Source organism: Ctenopharyngodon idella, chromosome 5 (genome assembly GCF_019924925.1).
Source record: "Ctenopharyngodon idella isolate HZGC_01 chromosome 5, HZGC01, whole genome shotgun sequence".
In the NCBI taxonomy this organism is placed as follows: Eukaryota; Metazoa; Chordata; class Actinopteri; order Cypriniformes; family Xenocyprididae; genus Ctenopharyngodon; species Ctenopharyngodon idella.
Window position 1 is genome coordinate 4410039 of NC_067224.1, and position 22422 is coordinate 4432460.

The window sequence follows — 22422 nt, forward strand, 5'->3', positions numbered from 1 at the left end:
TGAAACCATTCATTTGTTGAGGTCTTGTGTGTAATCTGAGGTGTTGTTTGTGTTTTAGCAAGCTGTTTGACAGCCGCCAGTTGCTAGTTTTTTTGTTAGGCACAAATACAATTGTATTAGCCATTTAAAGCGATAGTACACCCAATAATAATAATAATAATAAAAAATCTGTCATCATTTACTCGACCTCAAGTTGTTCTAAACCTGTATGAAATTCGTTGTTTTTCTGAGCACAAAAGAAGATATTTTAAAGAATGTTGGTAACCAAACGGTTTCTGGTCCCCATTGACTTCCATAATATTTATTTTTTTTTAATACTATGGAAGTCAATGGGGACCATCAACTGTTTGGTTACCCAAATTGTTCAAAATAGCATGTTCATGTTTTGTGTTCAACAGGACAAAGAAACTCATACAGGTTTAGAAATACTTGAGGGTGAGTAAATGTTTAATTTTTGGGTAAACTATCTCTTCAAGTTTGTACTTTTACTTTGGATAAAACAGAATTAATGTTGATCTTAGTCAGGAGGACATATACCTATAATTCTAATTAAGTGAACCTGTTTACAACATTAAATGCCACTTTTGTCAGGAAGTGTTGAACATTTCCCCCTTCCAACTTTAGCAACCAACTACACAAACACAGATAGTTAAAACGTTAGCACTTTAGAAGGAAATGTGAAGAGTGACCACAGAAATACAGGTCAATGACATGACGCGCATTTTCGGATCTGTTAATTTATTTAGAAATGCATTCTAAATTCATACATGCAATCATTGACTTGAATAGATTTTTCTATTTTTCAGCAAAATTTCTAGTATGTGAAAACGTGTTCTTTGAGACTTGCTTCATGCTAAAACATAGATATGTTCTGATCATTATCATGCTGTTTTGAGTGCTTTGATATTTATATACAACTATATAATGATGACTTTGTATTGAAGAAATTTCCAGTATGCTTTTAGTAAAGTACCATTTACAGATTTTAGCTTTGGAAAATAAGCTCAAAATGATTTATCAAGTTTAGTGCTTGCCCAGAATACACTAAATTATGATGAGTAATAATATATGGATAAAATATAAAACCATTTAATAGTATGTAATTACTATGCAAGTATGTTTCATTGGTTACACTTTATTTTAAGGTGTCCTTGTTACAGAGTAATTATACATTTGAGTACTGAGTAATAATAATTAACTTCATGTACTTACTATAGGGTTAATTGCATGTAATTATGCATAATTTATAGTTATTACTACAGTAACTACATGTAAGGTGTAACAATGACACTGTAAAATAAAGTGTTACCGTTTCATTTGTCATTTTTTGTCTTTCATCTTTAATAGTTGAATTTTAGCTTTAGAGAATAAAAAACGCTCAACAGACTTAAATCTCACATCGAGTGATTTAACTGTGCTATTAATTGTCATTTCAAGGGTTGTTCCTTGTTTTCTTTTGGTGTAGGGTTTTCATGTTATGCAATGCAAGTCTGTTGTGCTATTAAATTTAGTATGATAGCAAAACAGTCTAAGTTTAAACAGTCACTTTAGAAATCCTCAGAAATGGTTCTGTCCTAAATATCCTTTTTTCAGCATTTGTGTTGGTGGTTGTTGTTTTATTACCAAGCATGTTCATCTCAGTCCAACAAACTCTTGTTTTCAGTCAGTTATGCTTTCACCAACATCAGTTCAAGTCAAAGTGTCACATTTAAATTGACACCTAAATTCTGTGGTTGGTTATCTTTTTTCCTTTTTAGATTTCTGTCTTCATATTAGAATTTCACAATTCAGACCCAAATTTCAAAAAAATTTTCTGCCTTGTGGAAATCACATGACGCTGCTATCTTATTATCAGATCTTGCTCTCGTATAGTTTGGTCAGAATTAAGTTGTGTAGTTGCATGGACTAAAATGTCAGGTTTTTTTTCCTCATTTGGTTGTATAGCAACACAAGGCTTATGGCAAAAAAAAAAAAAAAAAAAGTTGATCATTTCATTTGTTATTGTAATCATAATTATTATTAATGATTTGATTAATAGAATTTACATAAATATATTTTGAAAAAAAAAAAAAAAAAAGTAGAGTAACTTTATGCTGTATACTTTATGTATAAATGCTACATATCCAAAACAAGTGGAACACTTAAGTGTTCCTTATTTACTTTATTGCTCAATCAAGGCTTTGACTTTAAGGTAAACTTTTATTTTAAAAGATAAGGTTAAGTTATTCAAATGTTCTAAGACATGTAGTCGAATGAAACATTTTGTCCATATTCCAAAGTAGTACGTAGTAAAGGAAGTTTAATAAGTAATAATAGAGAATAGATCGTTGCATTATTTAAAGTAACACTCCACTTTTTTTGAAAATAGGCTCATTTTCCAACTCCCCTAGAGTTAAACAGTTGAGTTTTACCGTTTTCGAATCCATTCAGCCGATCTCCGGGTCTGGCGGTACCACTTTTAGCATAGCTTAGCATAGTTCATTGAATCTGATTAGACCGTTAGCATCTCGCTCAAAAATGACCAAAGAGTTTCGATATTTTTCCTATTTAAAACTTGACTCTTCTGTAGTTACATTGTATACTAAGACCGACGGTCAATGAAAAGTTGCGATTTTCCAGGCCGATATGGCTAGGAACTATACTCTCATTCTGGTGTAATAATCAAGGAACTTTGCTGCCGTACCATGGCTGCAGCAGGCACAATGATATTACGCAGTATGAGAGTATAGTTCCTAGCCATATCGGCCTAGAAAATCGCAACTTTTCATTTTCCGTCGGTCTTGGTACACGATGTAACTACAGAAGAGTCAAGTTTTAAATAGGAAAAATATCGAAACTCTTTGGTCGTTTTTGTGCGAGTTGCTAACGGTCTAATCAGATTCAATGAACTATGCTAAGCTATGCTAAAAGTGGTACCACCACACCTGGAGATCAGCTGAATGGATTCGAAAAAGGTAAAACTCAACTGTTTAACTCTAGGGGAGTTGGAAAATGAGCCTATTTTCAAAAAAAGAGTGTTCCTTTAAAATTACTGCTTCCTGAGGTGATAATATGACCACAATGCAATGCGATCCTCTCATGAGGATTAACTCCAAGTTTGCTCCAGCTGCTCGTGTTTCTTTTAACCAGATTAGTCACATTTGACTGATATGTAAAGGCCTATATGACGCAAATATTAAACACAACATTAAATGAAACAATACAACAGACTCGAACCAAGTCCTTGGTGATTTATGATGATAATCATTTGAAAATTGAGATAAGTGGGATTATTGTGCACTTCAAAATGCACACACGAGATCCAGGGGGCGGAGACGGATAGGTTAAGGGATATGTAAAGTGGGACGAGTTGGATCTGGATCCAATCTCGCGCCAATCTCGTGTTCTGCAGTGAGGACCATCTCAAACTTTCTGGGCTTTTATAGGTCAGACCATAATAATGCGTGAAGTTGAATTTAGGTCAGAAATATTTTATTATTGCCACAGTTTTTTAGTATTCATAGCAGCAACACCAACAAATATAATAATGGTCACACTTTATATTAGGTGGTGGCCTTCATCATTTGACACAATTTACTTATGTACATACATTTTGGTGCATTGTAATGATATTTAAAGTACTTGCATTTGGTTAATATTTGTAACTGTAACCCAACCATTACCAATAACTACTCCCTATAATCCCAACCCTGCCTTTACTCCTAAACCTAACCATACCTCAAACTCATTAGCGGTAAATGTGGGAATTTTCCCGAATATGTAGATACGCAGTAAATTCATAGTCTTGTAGGTATTTAATCTTACAGAGTAATTAAAGGGTTAGTTCCCCCAAAAATGAAAATTATCACATGATTTACTCACCCTCAAGCCATCCTAGGTGTATATGACTATCTTCTTTCAGACGAACACAATCAGAGTTATATTAAAAAATATCCTGGCTCTTCCAAGCTCGATAATGGTAGTGAATGGGGCTCAAGATTTTGAAGCCCAAAAAAGTGCATCTATCCATCATAAAAGTAATCCATATAAGGCTTCAGGGGGTTAATAAAGGCCTTCTGAAGCGAAGCGATGCGTTTTTGTAAGAAAAATATCCATATTTAAAACTTTATAAACTATAATAACTACCTTCCAGCAGATGGCCAGAATTTTCATTTTTGGGTGAAATATCCCTTCAAGGCCACCTAATGTAAAGTGTGATCATCATCATAATAAATTCAGGTTGACTGGGTTCCAAAAGTATAAGTGTGAATAGTGGAGTAAAGTGGATACAAAAGCAAAATATTTTAAATATTTAGTCTCATTCTATCCCTTTGCAATATCTGTGTGTCTGTGTACAATATATGTATTAAGCTTAGACTGTAAGTGACATGAACAGAACAGGCAATTAAATGATTAATTGCAATTATTTGTATCACAATTAATCACCACCCCAAAATGTCATGATCTGATTGGTCTAACAAACACATATTTGTTCTGTGTCCATAAGTGGGAGGTTGGTGTCACCAAAATGGAAGAACTTCAAAGGCCTCAAGCTGCTGTGGAGGGACAAGATTCGCCTCAACAATGCCATTTGGAGAGCCTGGTATATGCAATGTAAGACCAATAATGAAACATGCATACTGCTTAGAAATGTTAAAATGCAGGACTTTGTTGATTTCTGTCTGCAATGCCTATCTTTTCTGAAGATGTAGAGAAGAGACAGAACCCTGTTTGCCATTTTGTCACACCTTTGGATGGCAATATGGATTCGGGAGTACATCGACCAACAGAGGTGAGCATGTCTGGAGTGTCATTTGACTGTACAAGTTTTTTGATCTATAGATCTGAAGGGCTAAAAACATCCATACCTGTTTTTTTCCTTTAATATTTGCACAGTTAATTTCTTGAGTTAGATCACTTTCTCTTGGTACCATGTTCTTCTGTTTCCTAGGCAATAGCAACAGAAGGCAAGTACTGGAAAAGGAGAATTGAAATCGTCATCAGGGAATATCATAAATGGAGGACATATTTCAAGAAAAGAGTATGTTTATGTTCCCCTTACATTGAACTTGCACCAGTTAATAAGATTTCATTAATAGCACTCACAATTTTGAATTTAAAGTTACAGAAGCACAAGGATGAAGACCTGTCCAGCCTTCTCAAGGTAATTTCTAGAATGTTCTCCACTATTGTTGATGAAGCTTTGTTTCAAAGTAATTTTGCATCAAAGTAAAAAGTGTGTACATGCATGCTGTTATTGCAGCTGTTTTCTTTTATTAGTCACATGAGCTGCTTTGTTCATTTTTAATTAATTCATATAAAGTGATCAGCACTGCCTAATAGTTTAGTCAGGGTAGATTAATTTAACACAAATGAGACTGTGAGGTGAAAGACATTAAGTCTGTTTAATAGGTTGTACTGCTGTCTTAAGCCCTATTCGGACGGGATTAGTTTTATATGGAGAGGTGGGGTAAAGTAATTATTACCAGAGCTTCTCAGTGATTTTAGTCCCGTCTGAATGTGCCATCTCAGTAATTATTACAGACAGTGTCAGTAAAGATTACTTTTACCTTCTGTAAAAAGGTCTGGGAAAATGACCTCCTCAGGTAATACTAATCCCGCCCGAATGTGAATGTCTGTGATTGCTGATGTTTTATTATTCTAATGCTTCTCCTCTTGTGCTTTTTGACCTACCCGAGCTACCGTTTGCACACCAGTCTTTAGCATGATTTCATTTCATTTAAGTATGGATGGTATTTGACGAAAAAATAAAATAAAATTAATAATAAATAAAGCCAAATCGTGAAAAAAAAAAAAAAAAAAAACTGCCCATTTTAATATCAGTGTCAGGTAAGAGTAAGATGCTTGTCTTAGGTTTCGTTGCTCACTTATGCAAGTTTATTATAAAGAGCCACTTCTATAAGCTTGTGAAGTTTGCTTAAATAGTTTTTTTTTAATAATAAATTTAAATTATATTAACAAATAATAAATTTAAAGACATATACATCATACGGTATCCCTCTTGTAATGCCCTTGTCTAGAAAACACACTCCCACCTCTGAAATAAACACAGAGATGTTAGTCCTGTCCGAATCGGTACATGAAATCACAGACGTCGAGTGATAATTTTTTTTTTTTAACTCAAACATAGTTTGGAAAACTAATCCCATTCATATAGGGCTTTAATATCACATCAGGGTTTTTGCAAAGGTTAATTTTACAGTGTTTCAGTGGTTCAAATGCTCCAATACATACACACATACATTATATACATTATACATAGATATATTATTTATGTATGTATGTAAGAAACTTACAAATATAGAGTTTTTATAACACTATTCATCCAAACAAGAATGCAGTATGTTAGAAAGTGCTGCAATACAAATGTCCAAAATTAGTTAATTAGAAATTAGCAGAAATCTATAGGCGACAGAGCAACAGTGGAGTAAAACAAACTTTTTTGGAATGGTTATAGTTATGTATTATTATATAGAATATATATTTAAGTTTAGTTTGAAGCCACTAAAGCGACACACATGATGGAAAAAATTTGAGATGGGAGAAATTATCTTTCAATGCTTTTGCATTCGCTCGCAAATCTTTTGCATTTTCTTGCAAAAAAGTATTGTTTTCTCGTAAAAGTATTGCATTCCCACAAGAAGCTTCGAGTCTGCTTGCAAAACATTTGTGTTCCCACAAGTTTTTCTCCCACCTAATGTTATTTGAATCACGCAAGTTTTGTGAGCAAAAGCAAAGTTTCTCGTTTTGTTTTGAGAGGGAACGCAAAAGCATTGAAATACAAATTTTCCTAACATTCCATTTGTTATATTACCATCACTATGTCTTTATAGGGGCTCCGTAAGTTTAGTATAGTAAGTGCATAATGTTTGTTGAGCAGGTGCCTTGTTTAAAAGTTACATTGTTAAATTTCTTTTGGGATGGTGAGAGATTCTTCTGCTCAGGTTGGGTGGGGTTGAGGGACATTGAAATTGCTTTGGAAAGTTAATTTGTAAGTTAATAACTCCTTGTTGAGTGTCTTGGACCCTTGCTGTTGGTCCTGGACAGATGTTGTCAAGACTGAAGTTTAGAGTGGAGCACAGAGGTTTTGTAGTAGTATTTACATGAAGAGAGGAGATGTGTATATAATATAGGAGAAGGTAAAGTTGGCTGTCTTCAGGTCTCGGTCAGTGAGGAACATGGAGGGTTGGTTGGTTGGCTGGTGATGACTGGAATGAATTTGGTTTTATTTAAAGCCAAATGGAAATTCCAAAAGGATAAATCAATGACAAGACTGTGCAGAAGGCATTTGCCAAGAACTGGAAGAACCATGAACATGTGATTTGTCTTTATTTTTATTGAATTATTAATTCAAAATCTCATGGAGTTCAAGTAAATATTTTATCACCAAGGGGTTCGGCTGACAGAAATATTTTGGGAACCCCCGTTTTAACCTTTAGAGAAACATAAAGTCAGTTGTGTCCTAACTTTTGACTGGTAGTGCATATGCTGCTAATACACATTCTTGATGCTTGCGTTTTACTCTGCATGAACCTCGAGTGTGTCTGTTGACCTGGCCTGCTTGTTGCATTTTGACCTCCCAAAGGGTGCGGAGGAACAGTTTTCACTCTTTGGGGAAGTGTGTCCAGACACCTACCGTGTCCTCTTCTGCCAGGATGAGGATATCAGTTTGGGAGGTCGTCGTAGGTCCCGCAAGAGTCGCGATTCACCTGTTCCAATGGAGATGGACTCCCTTTTTGACATGGACGTGCTCATGTCTGAATTCTCAGACACGCTCTTTTCCACACTGGCCTCTCATCAACCTGTAGCATGGCCCAATCCGAGGGAGATTGGTGAGAAATGACAGTCAAGTCTTCCTTGTTAATGTATTTTATTTTTAAGTAAGATGAACTGACTCCAAACCCTCCTGTCTTCTTAGCCCATGCAGGTAATGCAGATATGATCCAGCCCGGCCTCATCCCACTGCAGCCCAATCTGGACTTCATGGACACTTTTGAGCCTCTGCAAGGTGCGAGCACAATTCCTCTTGTTAACTTACAGATTAATGATTGACTTGTTGACAAAATGACTAGTTGATGAAGAAATGTTGTTTGTGCAGTTATGGCCTTACGTCTACTAGGGCTGAGTATTGACACAAATTTCACAATTCGATTCTGTTTCGATTCACTAGCTTGCAATTCAATTCCAATCTCAATCTCGTTTAGATTCAATATTGATTCATTTGGATACATGTCAAAAAAAAAAATCTCTTAATGTTCAGAAGTATTTTTTCCATTCATTTCTTCAATAAAGATTTCAAAAACCATGAACCAAGAATGAATCGCAACATTACAAACTTTGATTTGAAGCAAAAAAGTATTCAAAATTGGACAAAAATATAGTATTTTGATAGCGTAGGGAGACCCGACTCAATTACATCATTTGCGGTGCTTCATGGGAGTGGGCGGAGCTAAAGAGATCTTTTGACGCATTTTTCTTTTTTGTACAGCATTATGGGTAATGTAGATTTTCACCACAATTTGAAAATTTTAAAAATAAGTTGAAGTAATGTGTGCCGACGGCTTCAACAGAGTTTTTACTTCCCAAACCTGACTGTTGTCATTAATTACTCACCCTCGTGCCGTTTTACACCAGTAAGACCTTCGTTGATCTTCGGAACACAAATTAAGATATTTTTGTTTAAACCCGATGGGTCCGTGAAGCCTACATAGGGAGCAATGACATTTCCTCTCTCAAGATCCATTAATGTACTAAAAACATATTTAAATCAGTTCATGTGAGTACAGTGGTTCAATATTAATATTATAAAGCGACGAGAATATTTTTGGTGCGGCAAAAAAACAAAATAACTACTTATATAGTGATGGCAGATTTCAAAACACTGCTTCAGGAAGATTCGGAGCGTTATGAATCAGCGTGTCGAATCATGATTCGGATCGCGTGTCAAACCGCCAAACTGCTGAAATCACGTGACTTTGGCTCTCCGAACTGCGGATTCGACACGCTGATTCATAACGCTCCGAAGCTTCCTGAAGCAGTGTTTTGAAATCGGCCATCACTAAATAATTCGTTATTTTGGTTTTTTTTTGGCGCACCAAAAATATTCTCGTCGCTTTGTAATATTAATATTGAACCACTGTACTCACATGAACTGATTTAAATATGTTTTTAGTACCTTTATGGATCTTGAGAGAGGAAATGTCATTGCTCCCTATGTAGGCCTCACGGAGCCATTGGATTTCAACAAAAATATCTCAATTTGCGTTCCGAAGATTAACGAAGGTCTTACGGGTGTGGAACGGCATGAGCGTGAGTAATAAATGACAGAATTTTCATTTTTGGGTGAACTAACCCTTTAACAACTGATTTGTATACAGACCTTTAAATTGCACATAAGGCAGTTTTAATGATACTAACTATATATTAAAAACTTTTGTGATGATATTTATTTGAAATATAAACATTTAAACTGTGGCTGTCTTAAAATAAAAGACTTATTTATTCAAACATAGATTAAATATTGAATAACAGGTTAAGTAAAAATATAATTATGTAATAAAGTACATATATTTACCAACTGCACCTCTCTAGAGTTAATATTTCTAGCTAACTATCAGGCTACGGACATTGAATGGCTTTAAAATGTAATGTTACATGACGTAGTTTACAAGTTAATTTATTGATATAATTTCTCAGTCATTTGAAACACTGACTGAGAAATTACATGAGACATGATATATTTCAGTAAGCTGCACTGTATCTTTCAACATTCATGTTTATTTCATGCTATAACTAGTAGTAAAGAGGAAGAGATGATCGGTTCATGTGCTGCTTGAACCGAAGCACTACAGAGATCTATCACGCCACATTATGGCAAAATGGTATTTATTGTTTGAATTTCATGATAAAATTGACATTTTCATATTAATAGTAACAAAACACAAAGCTTATTGTGATTGATTTAATTAAATTACGATTCATTTAAATTAAAATTTGAGAAATCGATATTCAACCCAGTCCTAACATCTGCTGGTGATATCTGGTTTTGTGACTAAATCACTCTTTTAGCTGTTAATTTTGAATTCATGAATCAATCAAACAATTTTGTGGAACATTCTTCATCAAAGTCAGAAATCAGTCAGAAATTCAACGAATTTACAACAAATTCACTCAGTCTACTCACTGAGTTAACTCACTGGATCAAAAGTCTTTTTTTCCCCCCCACTAGATTTGTTTCACACCCTGCGTCAGCCAGTCTTCCCCTCCACTTCCCCCACTGCCCCACCAGTCACCCCCCTAACCAGCAGCAGCTCCCAAACACAGGTAACAATCCTGAACATGCATACACAGATTTGTAGGGCTCTAAGCTCTTCCTGTTTTGTATGCACTTCCTGTCCTCCACCGCAGATGCACAGTTGCTTCATGTTAATTACAAAACTCTACAGTGTCATTGTAACCTGTTAGAATCATGGTTACAATTGACAGTAGGGATGGGCTGTATATGGCTTCCGTGTCTTTGGTAAAATCAACACATTAGTGATTTATGTCTCATCCACCCGCAATTAATTGGAATGTTATTTTTTTTATTACTTGGCCCGCTCAACCCGCGGATTATCCGCAGTATCCGCGCGGATATAACCGCGATCCGCGCATCACTATCGAATGGTTCGAGAATGGACAGAGGCCGGGAACCCGCAACAGAACCGTGTCGGTGGAAAAGGGGTAACTGAGCATGTGACTGCCTGTCTGAGTTTTGTCGACAGCCAGGGGTGGCACGAAATTTGACGGAGGCGGCCGCCTCATAATTCTCTATGCAAGAAAAACCCTGGTAGTAAAACAACAACTTTAATTCCTTTTCACACAAATTATGATTACAGAGGCAGATTATCAATTGATGAAGACTTATTTTTGTGCTGTTTCTTGCACAATACTGTTATGAACCCAAAACACTTCTACATGATTTGTGCATGATTTGTAAACAAATACATTTTGACTGCTGCATCATATAACCAGCTCAAATGTATGACTTTTCTGATGTAGTGAACTTGCTCGGTAGCTCACCTGGTACAGCACTGCATTTGAGTCCTGTGAAACACAAGTCACAACAAAAAAGTTTAGACTTGTAGAAGTGACCTAAAATGTCATGGTTGCTTCAGCAAACGTGTTTGTATCTCCCGTTTGCTTTTGTTAACACTGTCAGTTACGTTTAGGGTTTAGTGTAAGTGGTACGTTATTTTCAAACGTGAAGAAGAGCGTTAACCTTTTAGTACCACTCACCAGACGTTTAATTTCCAAACTGCCGTGATATGCACAAAAACCAACATAATAAAAATTTGCCAGTTTCACATTCATCTGTTGCAGATAAAACACTTTTAGCGCCACTCATTGGACTTTTCGTTTTGAAACTGTCAATAAACTTACAGGCAATGTAATATAATTTTGCAGAAATGTCCCCACAGGCATGTTTCCAATGAGCCTGGGTTGATTAAATCGTATGTACAATGGGGCCCTAAAAGATTTTTAATGTTTTTTTTTTTTTTTTCATTTAAATGTAGAATTGAACTAGTGCTGTAAAGTCGATTAATCGCATCTAACATTAAAGTTTGTAATATATATATACATATATACAGGGCTTGACGTTAACACAACCGCCAACCTGCCAAATGCGGGTGGATTTCAGCAGTGGAGTCTAACACAGTCACTCCTACTAGCCACGTGGTGGGTTGAATTGAAAGCTGCTCTTTCTCGCTCTCTCTCATCTCTCGGACAGCGAGTTGACACACAAACCCGCCTCCCCTCACTCACTTGTTTCATTTGCTCCGGATGAATATTGTTGGTGTTACAGGGCTTGAATTTCGCCATGGGATTGCGCGTATTGCGCATAATTTTATTCATTCCCGCAGATTTTGTGCTTACACCAAAAATGTGCGCACATAAAGAGGCCTTGAGATCATTTTCGCTGCTTATTGAGCTTAAACAGTCAAATACACACAAAATAATGTCAAAATGCCAGTCTTGGCGAGTATTCACATGAACATAGTCAGTGAACGTAAACAGTTGAGAAAGAAAACGCATGTGTAACACAATAATGGACCGTGCGTCAGGTCTTGAAGTGACAGCAGCCTAATAAACCTGCTGCCAAATTATGAGATAATATTAAAAATATCGATATGGCAGTTTTTCTCCATGGTGTCGATGTCAAAATTATGGCCAGTGGAAATGTTGAGTGGCTAGTAACTTTGGAAAACCACTAGCAACAATGGTTGGTGAGCAAAAAAGTTAATATCAAACCCTACACAAACTTGTTAGATGCGATTAATTGTAATTAATCTATATGTAACTTTATGTTAGATACGATTAATCGTGATTAATCGATTTTACAGCACTAAATTGAACTACATATAAACTTGCATAAATTAGGATTTAGAATTTTTTTATTTTGAACTAATCAAATGACTAATCATATTAAAAGTGTTTTATATTGACAAGGTTAACTCTTAGGTATGAAAGGTCAGATTTCTTTGCTTCCAATAAAGCATACAGCAAGCTCTATGGAAACACTCTCAGGTCAGTCTGAAATAACATGGTTTTGCACAAACACATGTCAAAATATTGGATCCATGTATTCGGTCTGTCAGTTTGAATGGAGTATAATAGCTGAAAATACCTATTGCTGATTTTTTTTTTTTTGTTTTTTTTTTTGTTGTTGTTAATATTAATTTAATGAACAATAATTACCAAAAATGAAGAAACCACTCACTGCTCTTTTAGCTTTAATGAGTATTAATGTATTATATGTTCTACCACATTTGCAAAGTAATAGCAAAAATATTGCAAATATTTACTATATGGTTTATCCCTACTTGTTAGGTTTAGTACTTTTTTTTTTTTTTTTTTTTTCCTCAAACAATGATATGCACTTGTATGCATTGTGCTGATATTCATATCTGTTATTTGCTAGAATCCCTTGCTGTCATCCATGCCGCTCTCCTCAGAGCTTCCCTCTCTGCCACTGGACTACCGCCTCATCCCGTCTTCTCCACTGCCCAGCCATCTCTCTGCCGCCAACCAGGACAATGGTAATGCTGTTGGCACATCCTACCAACAAACCTACATGCGTCTTTTCACCGAGCAAGTGACCCCCTCCGTCCCATCTCTCCTGCCACCACCAGCTCCGCCTCTCCCACCAACCCCACAACCTCTCCAGTGTGGAGGTGCTTCTACAGTCACTACAGTCCCTCAGCCCACCCCAAGCATCCCATCTCCTTCTGTAAAAACGCACTCCGCCCCTTCCACAGTAACTCCCACTGATGCAGCCACTACTTTCAGTCGCAGGTCAAGCTTTGAGCTGCCTGCTGCACCGTCTCCACAGCCTGTGGTCTCAACCTCTGCCTCACTGAACTCACAGCCAGCCAACTTTGCCTTGCCCAAATCCATTCTGCCTCCTGTTTCTAGCAAAAAAGCCAGACACCCACAGAGACCGATTGTCCCAGCCAATCCACTGCCGCCATCTCAACTCATACTCACAGGTTTGTGTCTCTCCTCAAAGCAGATTTTGTAACATGCTCACGAACACACACACACAAAAAAATACTGGAAAAAAAGGCAGCTGTGGTTACAAGAACTTTACGGTAGAAAGTACAACTAGGGCTGGACGATATGACCTAAAATCAAAATCTCGATTAACTGAACATTTTACCTCGATTATGATTATTTTGTTTTTCTCTGGGCGAGCGATCTTCACATGATGCGCAGCTACTGTCTGTATGAGTGTTTGTGTGCCACAATGCATCAGTGCAGTAGCTCAATATAATGATACACATTCGATGGTTTAAAATCGCTTGAATGTCCAAACTGGCAAGCCTTAAAACACATACAGTTGACAAACTTTCATGAGGACGCAAGCGAAAGTGATCTCACTTCGGGGATCGCGCAATGTCTGTGTGTTGACTCCATTGTTGCTTCCATGCCGCTGACTGGACGGGGCGGAGTCATGTGACTACACACTCGGTAGTATGTTTTTAAGGGGAAAATATTAACAGGATTTAAAAACCGAAATAACCGACATGAGAAAATTACTTAATTAGAGGTTCTGAATTTCGGTTTCGATTACTTTTTGATTAATCGTCTGGCCCTAGTTGCAACATTTTAAATTTTACAGATTGAACTTAAATTTACAGAAAAATATTACCAAAAAATGTATATTTCATTGACTTAAATGGGTTAATATACTAAAATATTTTTTTTACTTTTAAAATATACTGACATCAACATGATTCAAAGTTCAAAGTAAATACTAATATATATAGAAGGTGCGCAGTGGAGCGCACACAAATACAAAACACCATCATGGTAACACACAACACTAAAATAATACATTAATTTAAAACATAAGCTGTAACAAAACCTAATGTACATAACTGACAAAGGTTTTCATTGAATAACAATCAAATGTGAGCTGTCCCACAAAGAATTCTGAGAATGTCAGTTTACTTTTTTTTAACTGTAAATTATAAGATGCTTTGTTCTTTTTCACTTTCAAGAGCTGTACATTTAACCCTATTTCATTGTAAAATTATATAAAATGTCTTTTTAGATCCATAAGTTTTTGACCGTATAAAGTACTGGAACTTACCGTTAAAGTGCCCCTGTTATGCTATTTTCAAAGGTTTTTAATTTTGTTTTGGAGGTCTCCTATAACAGGTTTACATGCATAAAAAGTCAAAAATCGCTTTCACATCACCACATTTTTCATTGATTCTCAAAAGACTCATCCGATGCTTCAGTCTCTCTAAATCCCTCCTTTCCGCGAGCCTGCTCTGCTTTGATTGGCCAGACGGCCCAGTCTGTTGAGATTGGTCTACCGCTTACACCGCACGCAGAAACAAACGGCCATTACCTATAACTGATTCAGCTCCGGAGGCTTCCGGAGCTCAACGATTGTATACACTGTAAAGACAGTAATGATGGCGTCGATTTTACCATATCAATCCGAGCGAGAGTCTGATGATGAAACATTGGAAGAACTAGTTATTCAACCTGAACCTCCATCGCAAGAACGACTTGAGCAGGACGTTTCTCAGTGATACACTACTCAGTTTGACGTTCATCATGAGATGTTGCAACTGTAATTCCTCTAAATCAGCATTAACAAGTATATGTCCATCAAACCGATGTGTATATTTCTAATTTATTGCGGTGCACATGTGGGAACGTGGGAACGTTAGCCAAGCACCAACGTGAATGACTGATGTAACAAAGTTTGTAAAACAAATCTTGCTCCATCCTTTATCATTACAACAACAGACAGTCTGCATCAATGGACACAATTTTAGGTTATAGTGGACCACTGCTGATTTGCATAAGTATTTCAGTAAGACAGTAATAACGTGAGTTTGCTGGTTAGCAGGAGAGCTAGCACAATATAAATGACAAAACTACGTATTTTAAATACACCCAGTAAAAATATATATACATCAATAATTAATCATACTTACAGGCTGTGATTCTGAGAAACAAGTTGGTCCAAATAAAGTGGCTATTGTCCTGTTTTTAATGGAATTTTGTAATGTAATTCTGCTGTTGAATCGCTATGGTAATTTTAACCACTGACTCTTTACATCCTCATCCTTTGGGAGTGTTTACAAAGAGAATTTGCTTTTGCTGAGCAGAAAGCAGCGTCTTCTCGACATGTATACAACACGAACCAGCTACAGCGCTTGAGGGCAGGTCAAAGTAGACATTGTTCGCGAGCAGCCAATGAAGACCATAGGCAGGCATTAGGCAAATTTATGTCGATTCTTTCTTTTGAGAGACTTTCTTCTTATTTATCATGCACTTTCGGCTTCACAACTTTGCAGATTGTTTACATTCACAGACAGCTACATTATACATTGCATGAAAGGTAATATTCAAAAAAGCATAATAGGGGCACTAACCAATTAGCAGGTTTTAACTGTAGCATTTTACAATCTTTTACCATTAAAATGACTATCATTTTCTGTGCCATACAGTGATGGACATTTTCATTTATTAGTAATTGATGGAGAAAACCTCTCCCTGTTGGTAATTAAGATTAATTGTGACTGAATATTTCAACCTGTCTGGCAGTTCTAATTAAAACACACATTTACTGCAAACATTGCACAAGCTGTTGATCCGCCACAAAGGTACAATGGTAAAAATTCACACATTTAGCGTGTTCATCTATTAGTGGATCATCGGATAGATCCCCAAAAATCATCCAGAAAACTGATAGTAGGCTAAATATCAACAACATTGTCAATGTTGGAATTTGTTCTCATCATGTACATATCCCATCACAACCATTCCCAGGTTCCACCCATGCTGTCCTTGTTACTCCTGCCCCTCTCAACACTGATGTTGTCCCCAGCACTGGTATGGTCATTCCCTCCTCCAGAATTCCTTGTGTAAGCTTTTCACCCTTCATGTCCTATCATGTTTGCAATGGGTAGTCTATTTAACAGGGTTGTGTATCTTTCAAAATTGATTTAAAGAAACTTTTAAATTCCTAATTTTGAATTGAGGTTGCAAGCAGGATGCAGAATTATAATTCAAATTTGAATGTAAGAAAATAGAATTGAAATTGGATGAAATTTAAAGAACTACATGTAATGACTGTTAGTAATTTTTATGCAATTTTCAGTGTAAATTACTCGTACATTATCATGCATGCAACATGTGTATATACACTAGCTTACAGGTCAAAAGTTTGAGGTTGGTAAGATTTTGTTTTTGAAACATTTTTGAAGCCTTTTCTGCTCAAGGCTGCATTTATTTGATCAAAAATACAGTAAAACAGTAATATTATATTGAATATTATATTAATATATTGAGAAATATTATTACAATTTAAAATAACTTTTCTATTTTAATATATTTTACATTTATTTTAAAATGTAATTTATTCCTGTGATACAAAGCTGAATTTCAGTGTCACATGATCCTTCTAAGAAATCATTCTAATATGCTGATTTGCTGAAACATTTCTTATCAATTTTGAAAACAGTTGTGCTGCTTTTTAGAGTTCGTTGATGAATAGAAAGTTCAAAAGAACAGCATTTATTTAAATAGAAATAAGTTTTGTAACACATCCTTGCTATATATAAAATTAATTTCATTTAAACAAAATCTTACTGACCCCAAACTTTCGAATGGTAGTACATGTTTTGGTCTGTTAGCTTAGAGGCCATGTCTGCTCCTACAAGTGAACAATCAACTCAAGCACATATATGTATAGTTAGTATTTCTCTTCCACAAAATCAGACCAAAAATGATTTATCTTGCACTCATGGATGCATTCAATGAAATGCTTTCTAGAGTGACACAACTCAATCCCCTTAAAGGGATAGTTCACCCAAAAATGAAAATTCTGTCATTTACTCACCCTTATGTTGTTCCAAATCCAAAAAAACTTTTATTCATCTTTAGAACGCAAATGAAGATCTTTTTGGTGAAATCTGTGAGCCTTCTGTCCCTCCATAGACAGACTACACAACTACCAATTTGACACTTCAAAAAGTTCATAAAGCTATCTTAAAACGTATCAATATGAATTGAGTGGTTTAGTCCAAATTTTCTGAAGAGACACAATTGCTTTATATGATGAACAGATTTAATTTAGGCTTTTATTCACATATAAACATTGATCAACGAACATAAACAGAACCTGATTGGTTCTTGGTGAAGCTCAAACGTGCTGCGTAACAGAAGAATGAACCTCATTGGTTCTTGCTGAAGCTTAAACTCGATGCATAACATATGAGAATGAACCTCATTTGTTCTTGTGGAAGCTCAAACGTGTTGCGTAACACGAGAATGAGAATGTTTGTTTATTTTTGAATAAAAGCCTAAATTAAATCTGTTCATCATATAAAACGATTGTGTCTCTTCAGAAAATTTGGACTAAACCACTCAATTCATATAGATTAGTTTTACGATCTCTTTATGAACTTTTTGAAACGTCAAAGTGGTAGTCAACAAAGGGACATGAGGGTGAGTAATTAATGACAGAATTTAAATTTTTGGGTGAACTAACACTTTAATAACACTTGTCACTGACTAGCAATAAGTAGCAAAGGGTGCACAGCTGTGATGTAAATTTAAGGACAAATTTTATTAAAGTAGACAAACTTTTTTTTTTTTTTTTTAATGCCCCATCCCAACTTTCTAATTCAATAGAAAATAGGTCAACGAAAGAGAGAAAATTGTGCTTAAACAGTTTCTTGGGAATTTTTACACGGAAAAGTTATCATTTCTAGCCCATTTTTCTGTAGTGTGACTTAAATTTCTTCAAACTTCAATTCACTAAATTTATCTCCCTATCATTCTATTTCTGATTCATGAATTGAAACAGGAGCCAGTTCTTAATTTTGAATTCTGCCCAACCCTAGTAAAGAATCATTTTGTCCCCAAGCAATGCATAATTACATTAAAAAAATACACACTGCTTTGCAGGTTTCTGCTGGTTTTCATATTCTCCCTCAGACACAGAAGTCTCCCCAACCAATCGTACCCAAAGAGGAAACTGCCACAACTGTATCCAACAACAAGACATCAGTACAGTCAACAAGTACAGGTTAGATTCAGCCCAGTCTCCTTCAATTTACGCTAAAATTGCTTTGTGTTTTTGTCATTGTTTTGTTTGTGATTCACTAAATTTAGGGTTCTGAGCAAGCTTTTTTCCTTTTTCTTTAGCACACGACGGGCGGGTCTCAGGTCAAGGGTCACCATTGGGACCAGAACAGGTACCAAGCCCCCAGTCACCTCTCAACACCAGTGCAGGCATGGGCAAAAATGAAGCCTGTAAGGTACAGTTCATGAGATTGCACTCTACAAATGTTGTCCAACTGTACATTGATGCAATGTATCCTGAAATTAAAAAGGTTAATTTGCATTACTAACAACTCTCTTAATTGGCTTGTTGAGCATAATTGTCACAAATTTTGATGTTGAAATATCCTTATCTCTACCATTTTCTCAGCCTGTCCCTGTTTGTAATTTTTTTTTTTTGTCATTTGCTTTGACAGAGTCGCAGAGTTACTCACATATCTGCTGAGCAGAAGAGGCGATTTACCATAAATGTCTGCTTCAAGACATTGTGTAATCTTGTGCCGACTCTCAAGTCTCAATCAAATGTAAATCTGCATTCATCTTACTTACTTGATTCTCAAAATCCACATTAACTTTTTTTTTTTTAATTTGTGGAGCATGTCATTTGTTTGAAGTTGTCTCTGCACAACTGTAATGGGAGAAGGTATTTTAAAGAGGCTGTATGATCATTTAAAAGGTCATTATTTTGTTTATTGGGTGTACTAGAATAGATTGAAGGATTAGTTCACTTTAAAATGAAAATTACCCCAAGATTTACTCACCCTCAAGCCATCCTAGGTGTATATGACTTTCTTCTTTCAGACGAATACAATCAGAGTTATATTAATAAATATCCTGACGCATCCGAGCTTTATAATCGCAGTGAACAGAGGCAACAAGTTTGAAGCTCAAGAAAGTGCATCCATCCATCATAAACATACTCCACACGGCTCCGGGGAGTTAATAAAGGCCTTCTGAAGTGAAGCGATGCATTTGTGTAAGAAAAATATCCATATTTAACAAGTTATAAAGTAAAATATCTAGCTTCCGGCAGACCGCCTTCCATATTGAACTTACGAAGAAAGTGTAACGCCTCTCGCAGTTCAAAAAGCTTACACAACATCCTACTCCTTCCGTATTCAACTTATGAAAAAAGCGTAACTGACGTGACGCGAGTTATTGGAAGGTGGTCTGGCAGAAGCTAGATATTTTACTTTATAACTTGCTAACTATAGATATTTTCTTACACAAACACATCGCTTCACTTCAGAAGGCCTTTTAATAACCCCCCGGAGCCGTGTAGAGTACGTTTATGATGGATGAATGCACTTTCTTGAGCTTCAAACTCATTGCCCCCGTTCACTGCCATTATAAAGCTTGATATTTATTGATATAGCTCCGATTGTGTTCATCAGAAAGAAGAAAGTCATATACATCTAGGATGGCTTGAGGGTGAGTAAAATAAAAATTACCCCAAGATTTAAAGTAAACAAATCCTTTAATGTAATTCACATACTGTACATTATTGCAGCACCTCTATTCCTAGTCTATTTAAAAACACTCTGATTTCTACAAAGCCCCTTCTTCCAAAAAAAAGCCCAGAGTGCTCCGATTGGCCAACTGACCCAGTGCGTTGTTATTGGCTCTAACCATAATACCATAATCGCAAGCTTCAGCTTTTAAGGCTTCTAAAGCAATTGTAAACGCAAACAGTTAATAATGTCTTGGGTTTTTGCTATATCAGTTCGAGTTAGATTTTGAAAATGCAGATCGATCGGAACCAAATTTTCAAGCACGGCTAGAGCCAAACGAATCAGAGTGCATATGGCTTTGCTGGGCTTTAAGCTAATATTTGACACTGTGACATAGACATTTGCAGAAGTAATCTGAGCTTCGATCAAGGTGTTTTAGGCAAGTGTTCTCTGTTAGAATAAATGTGTGAAATACTATGAGCTTTGCAGATCTTATACATGCACCTACAGACACTTTGCACACTGAAGGAAAAGGAAAACATTAAAAAGCATCATATGACCTCTTTAATATTGAAAAATAATGTAATTACTGTTTAATTTTGGCGCTTAAACAACATCATACGCTAGTGATGTAACTTTATTTTTTTATCTGGGTTTTCAGATCAGTAATGCTGCAACGCTTCAAAAGACAGTTGAGTACATCGGCAAACTACAACTAGAGAGACAACAGATGCAGGAAGAGACCAAGAGATTACGAGAGGAGATTGAGGAGCTTAATACATCTATAAGGTACGTTTATTGTGATCAAGTGTTCATTAAAAGTAAATATTGGGAACTAATTTCTTTTTTCTATTTACTATTTGAACGTATTACATTTGGAAATTCTTTCTTCTTTGAAAGTGAACTATAAAAGACGCCCACTATTTATTGCAGCTTGTGCCAGGAACAGCTTCCTGATACAGGGGTTCCTGTTGCACGTCATCGCTTTGACCACATGAGGGAGAAGTTTGAGGACTATGTGAAGAACAGAACTCTTCAGAACTGGAAATTCTGGATAGTATCCTTAAGCCTGAAAAGATTGAACTGAATAGTCAGAATGTTTGTACTGGATTGGACTCCTCCACAGGCTTATTATTTTCTTTAATACTCCTCTCTCAGTTTAGCGTCATTATTCAACCTCTGTTTGAGTCCTTCAATGGGACAGTGTCTACCACCAACAACACGGAGCTGTGTGAAACCACCATGCAGTGGCTGGATCGTTACTGTGCCCTCCCTGTGCTCCGACCTAGTGAGTTCACTATTCCATTTTATTGATGTCAGCAACTGAAAACTTTTTCTTTGGCTGGACAGTAGTAGTCTTGCGTAGTCAGACCTTCAGACTGAGGGCAGAAGGTCTGGACTTCATAGCAGCTTTCATTTGTTTTCATTTGTTCAGCTTCATGTTTGGGGGCGTGAAAATGTAAAGTCGATGTCTCTACAATAACAGACCGGCGTGCAATTCATTCAAGAATGTTGTGCAAGTTTACTGCAGCGATGCCGCCACGAACTTCACATACTTTTGAGAATCCAGCGTTTAGTTGATCCTGATAAGCGCTCATTAGCTATGTTTCCATCCACCTATTTTTATGAGCATTTTGGGATATCGCATTAAAAAACCCTGGATGTAAACGCCATGAATATATAAATTCTAAAAATGCGCATGAAAAAAACATATTCTGTAATTCCTGAGCAAAGTCTGTTGTTAAAGTGGTTCGGTTTAGTTCCCTCCCAAAAGCGCCTCACACGATTGCGTTCACAAACACCAGGCATCTGAATGCAAGATAACATGACAGCGTTTATTGCATTTCGTCTGCGTGCTCTGAGGCGCAAGTCATTTATTAAATACGAAAATTATTATATACAGTGGCTTCTATTGCAGCAACTTCCAATTTTTCTTAGTAATATTTAGCGCCAGTTTATCAGGAAGTGACTATTTTGTTCTCTTCGACTTACTGGATAGAAACGGTGCTTTATTCGCAAATGTTTTGTGCAAATTTGTGCACAAGTTAAATTCTCAGCTTTGGATTTTGTCACAGTTGTAAATATGACGGCAAGGTGAATATTGAGACAGAATGAGATGTGATGTACCATGCAGTAGTCGTAGAAGAGTGCGTAAAGAGTAGGGCTGCACGATTAACCCAAATGAAACTGAAATTTTGAATATGAAACCGTGAAGGCTACGATTTCGCAGTAAATGCTGCTCCGTCTCTGCAAGCACTGAGTTTGTTTGAGTCACATATAATGTGCATTTGAAAAAGCAACGCGCCAAACATCTTTACAAACTTGTAATGAGAAGCAG

At 36.3% G+C, this 22422-nt stretch overlaps 1 protein-coding gene across 5 annotated transcripts in view; it reads left to right on the top strand.

The window, feature by feature from the left end:
• Window positions 1-22422, top strand: part of mlxip (MLX interacting protein) — a 71858-nt gene that overhangs the window by 698 nt on the left and 48738 nt on the right. For 4 of the 5 annotated variants that reach the window (XR_007930205.1, XM_051893373.1, XM_051893374.1 and 1 more), the window contains exons 2-16: window positions 4487-4593; window positions 4686-4771; window positions 4931-5020; window positions 5102-5143; window positions 7586-7832; window positions 7919-8008; window positions 10229-10323; window positions 12962-13529; window positions 16336-16430; window positions 18478-18598; window positions 18718-18830; window positions 19050-19157; window positions 20746-20873; window positions 21018-21141; window positions 21243-21372. Coding sequence is in view for 4 of the 5 variants with exons in the window: in XM_051893373.1 (XP_051749333.1) it covers window positions 4487-4593; window positions 4686-4771; window positions 4931-5020; window positions 5102-5143; window positions 7586-7832; window positions 7919-8008; window positions 10229-10323; window positions 12962-13529; window positions 16336-16430; window positions 18478-18598; window positions 18718-18830; window positions 19050-19157; window positions 20746-20873; window positions 21018-21141; window positions 21243-21372 (2144 nt within the window). In the remaining variant the exon portion in view is untranslated. The remainder of the gene's footprint in view (window positions 1-4486; window positions 4594-4685; window positions 4772-4930; window positions 5021-5101; window positions 5144-7585; window positions 7833-7918; window positions 8009-10228; window positions 10324-12961; window positions 13530-16335; window positions 16431-18477; window positions 18599-18717; window positions 18831-19049; window positions 19158-20745; window positions 20874-21017; window positions 21142-21242; window positions 21373-22422) is intronic. The other variant, XM_051893371.1, reaches the window with a different exon arrangement.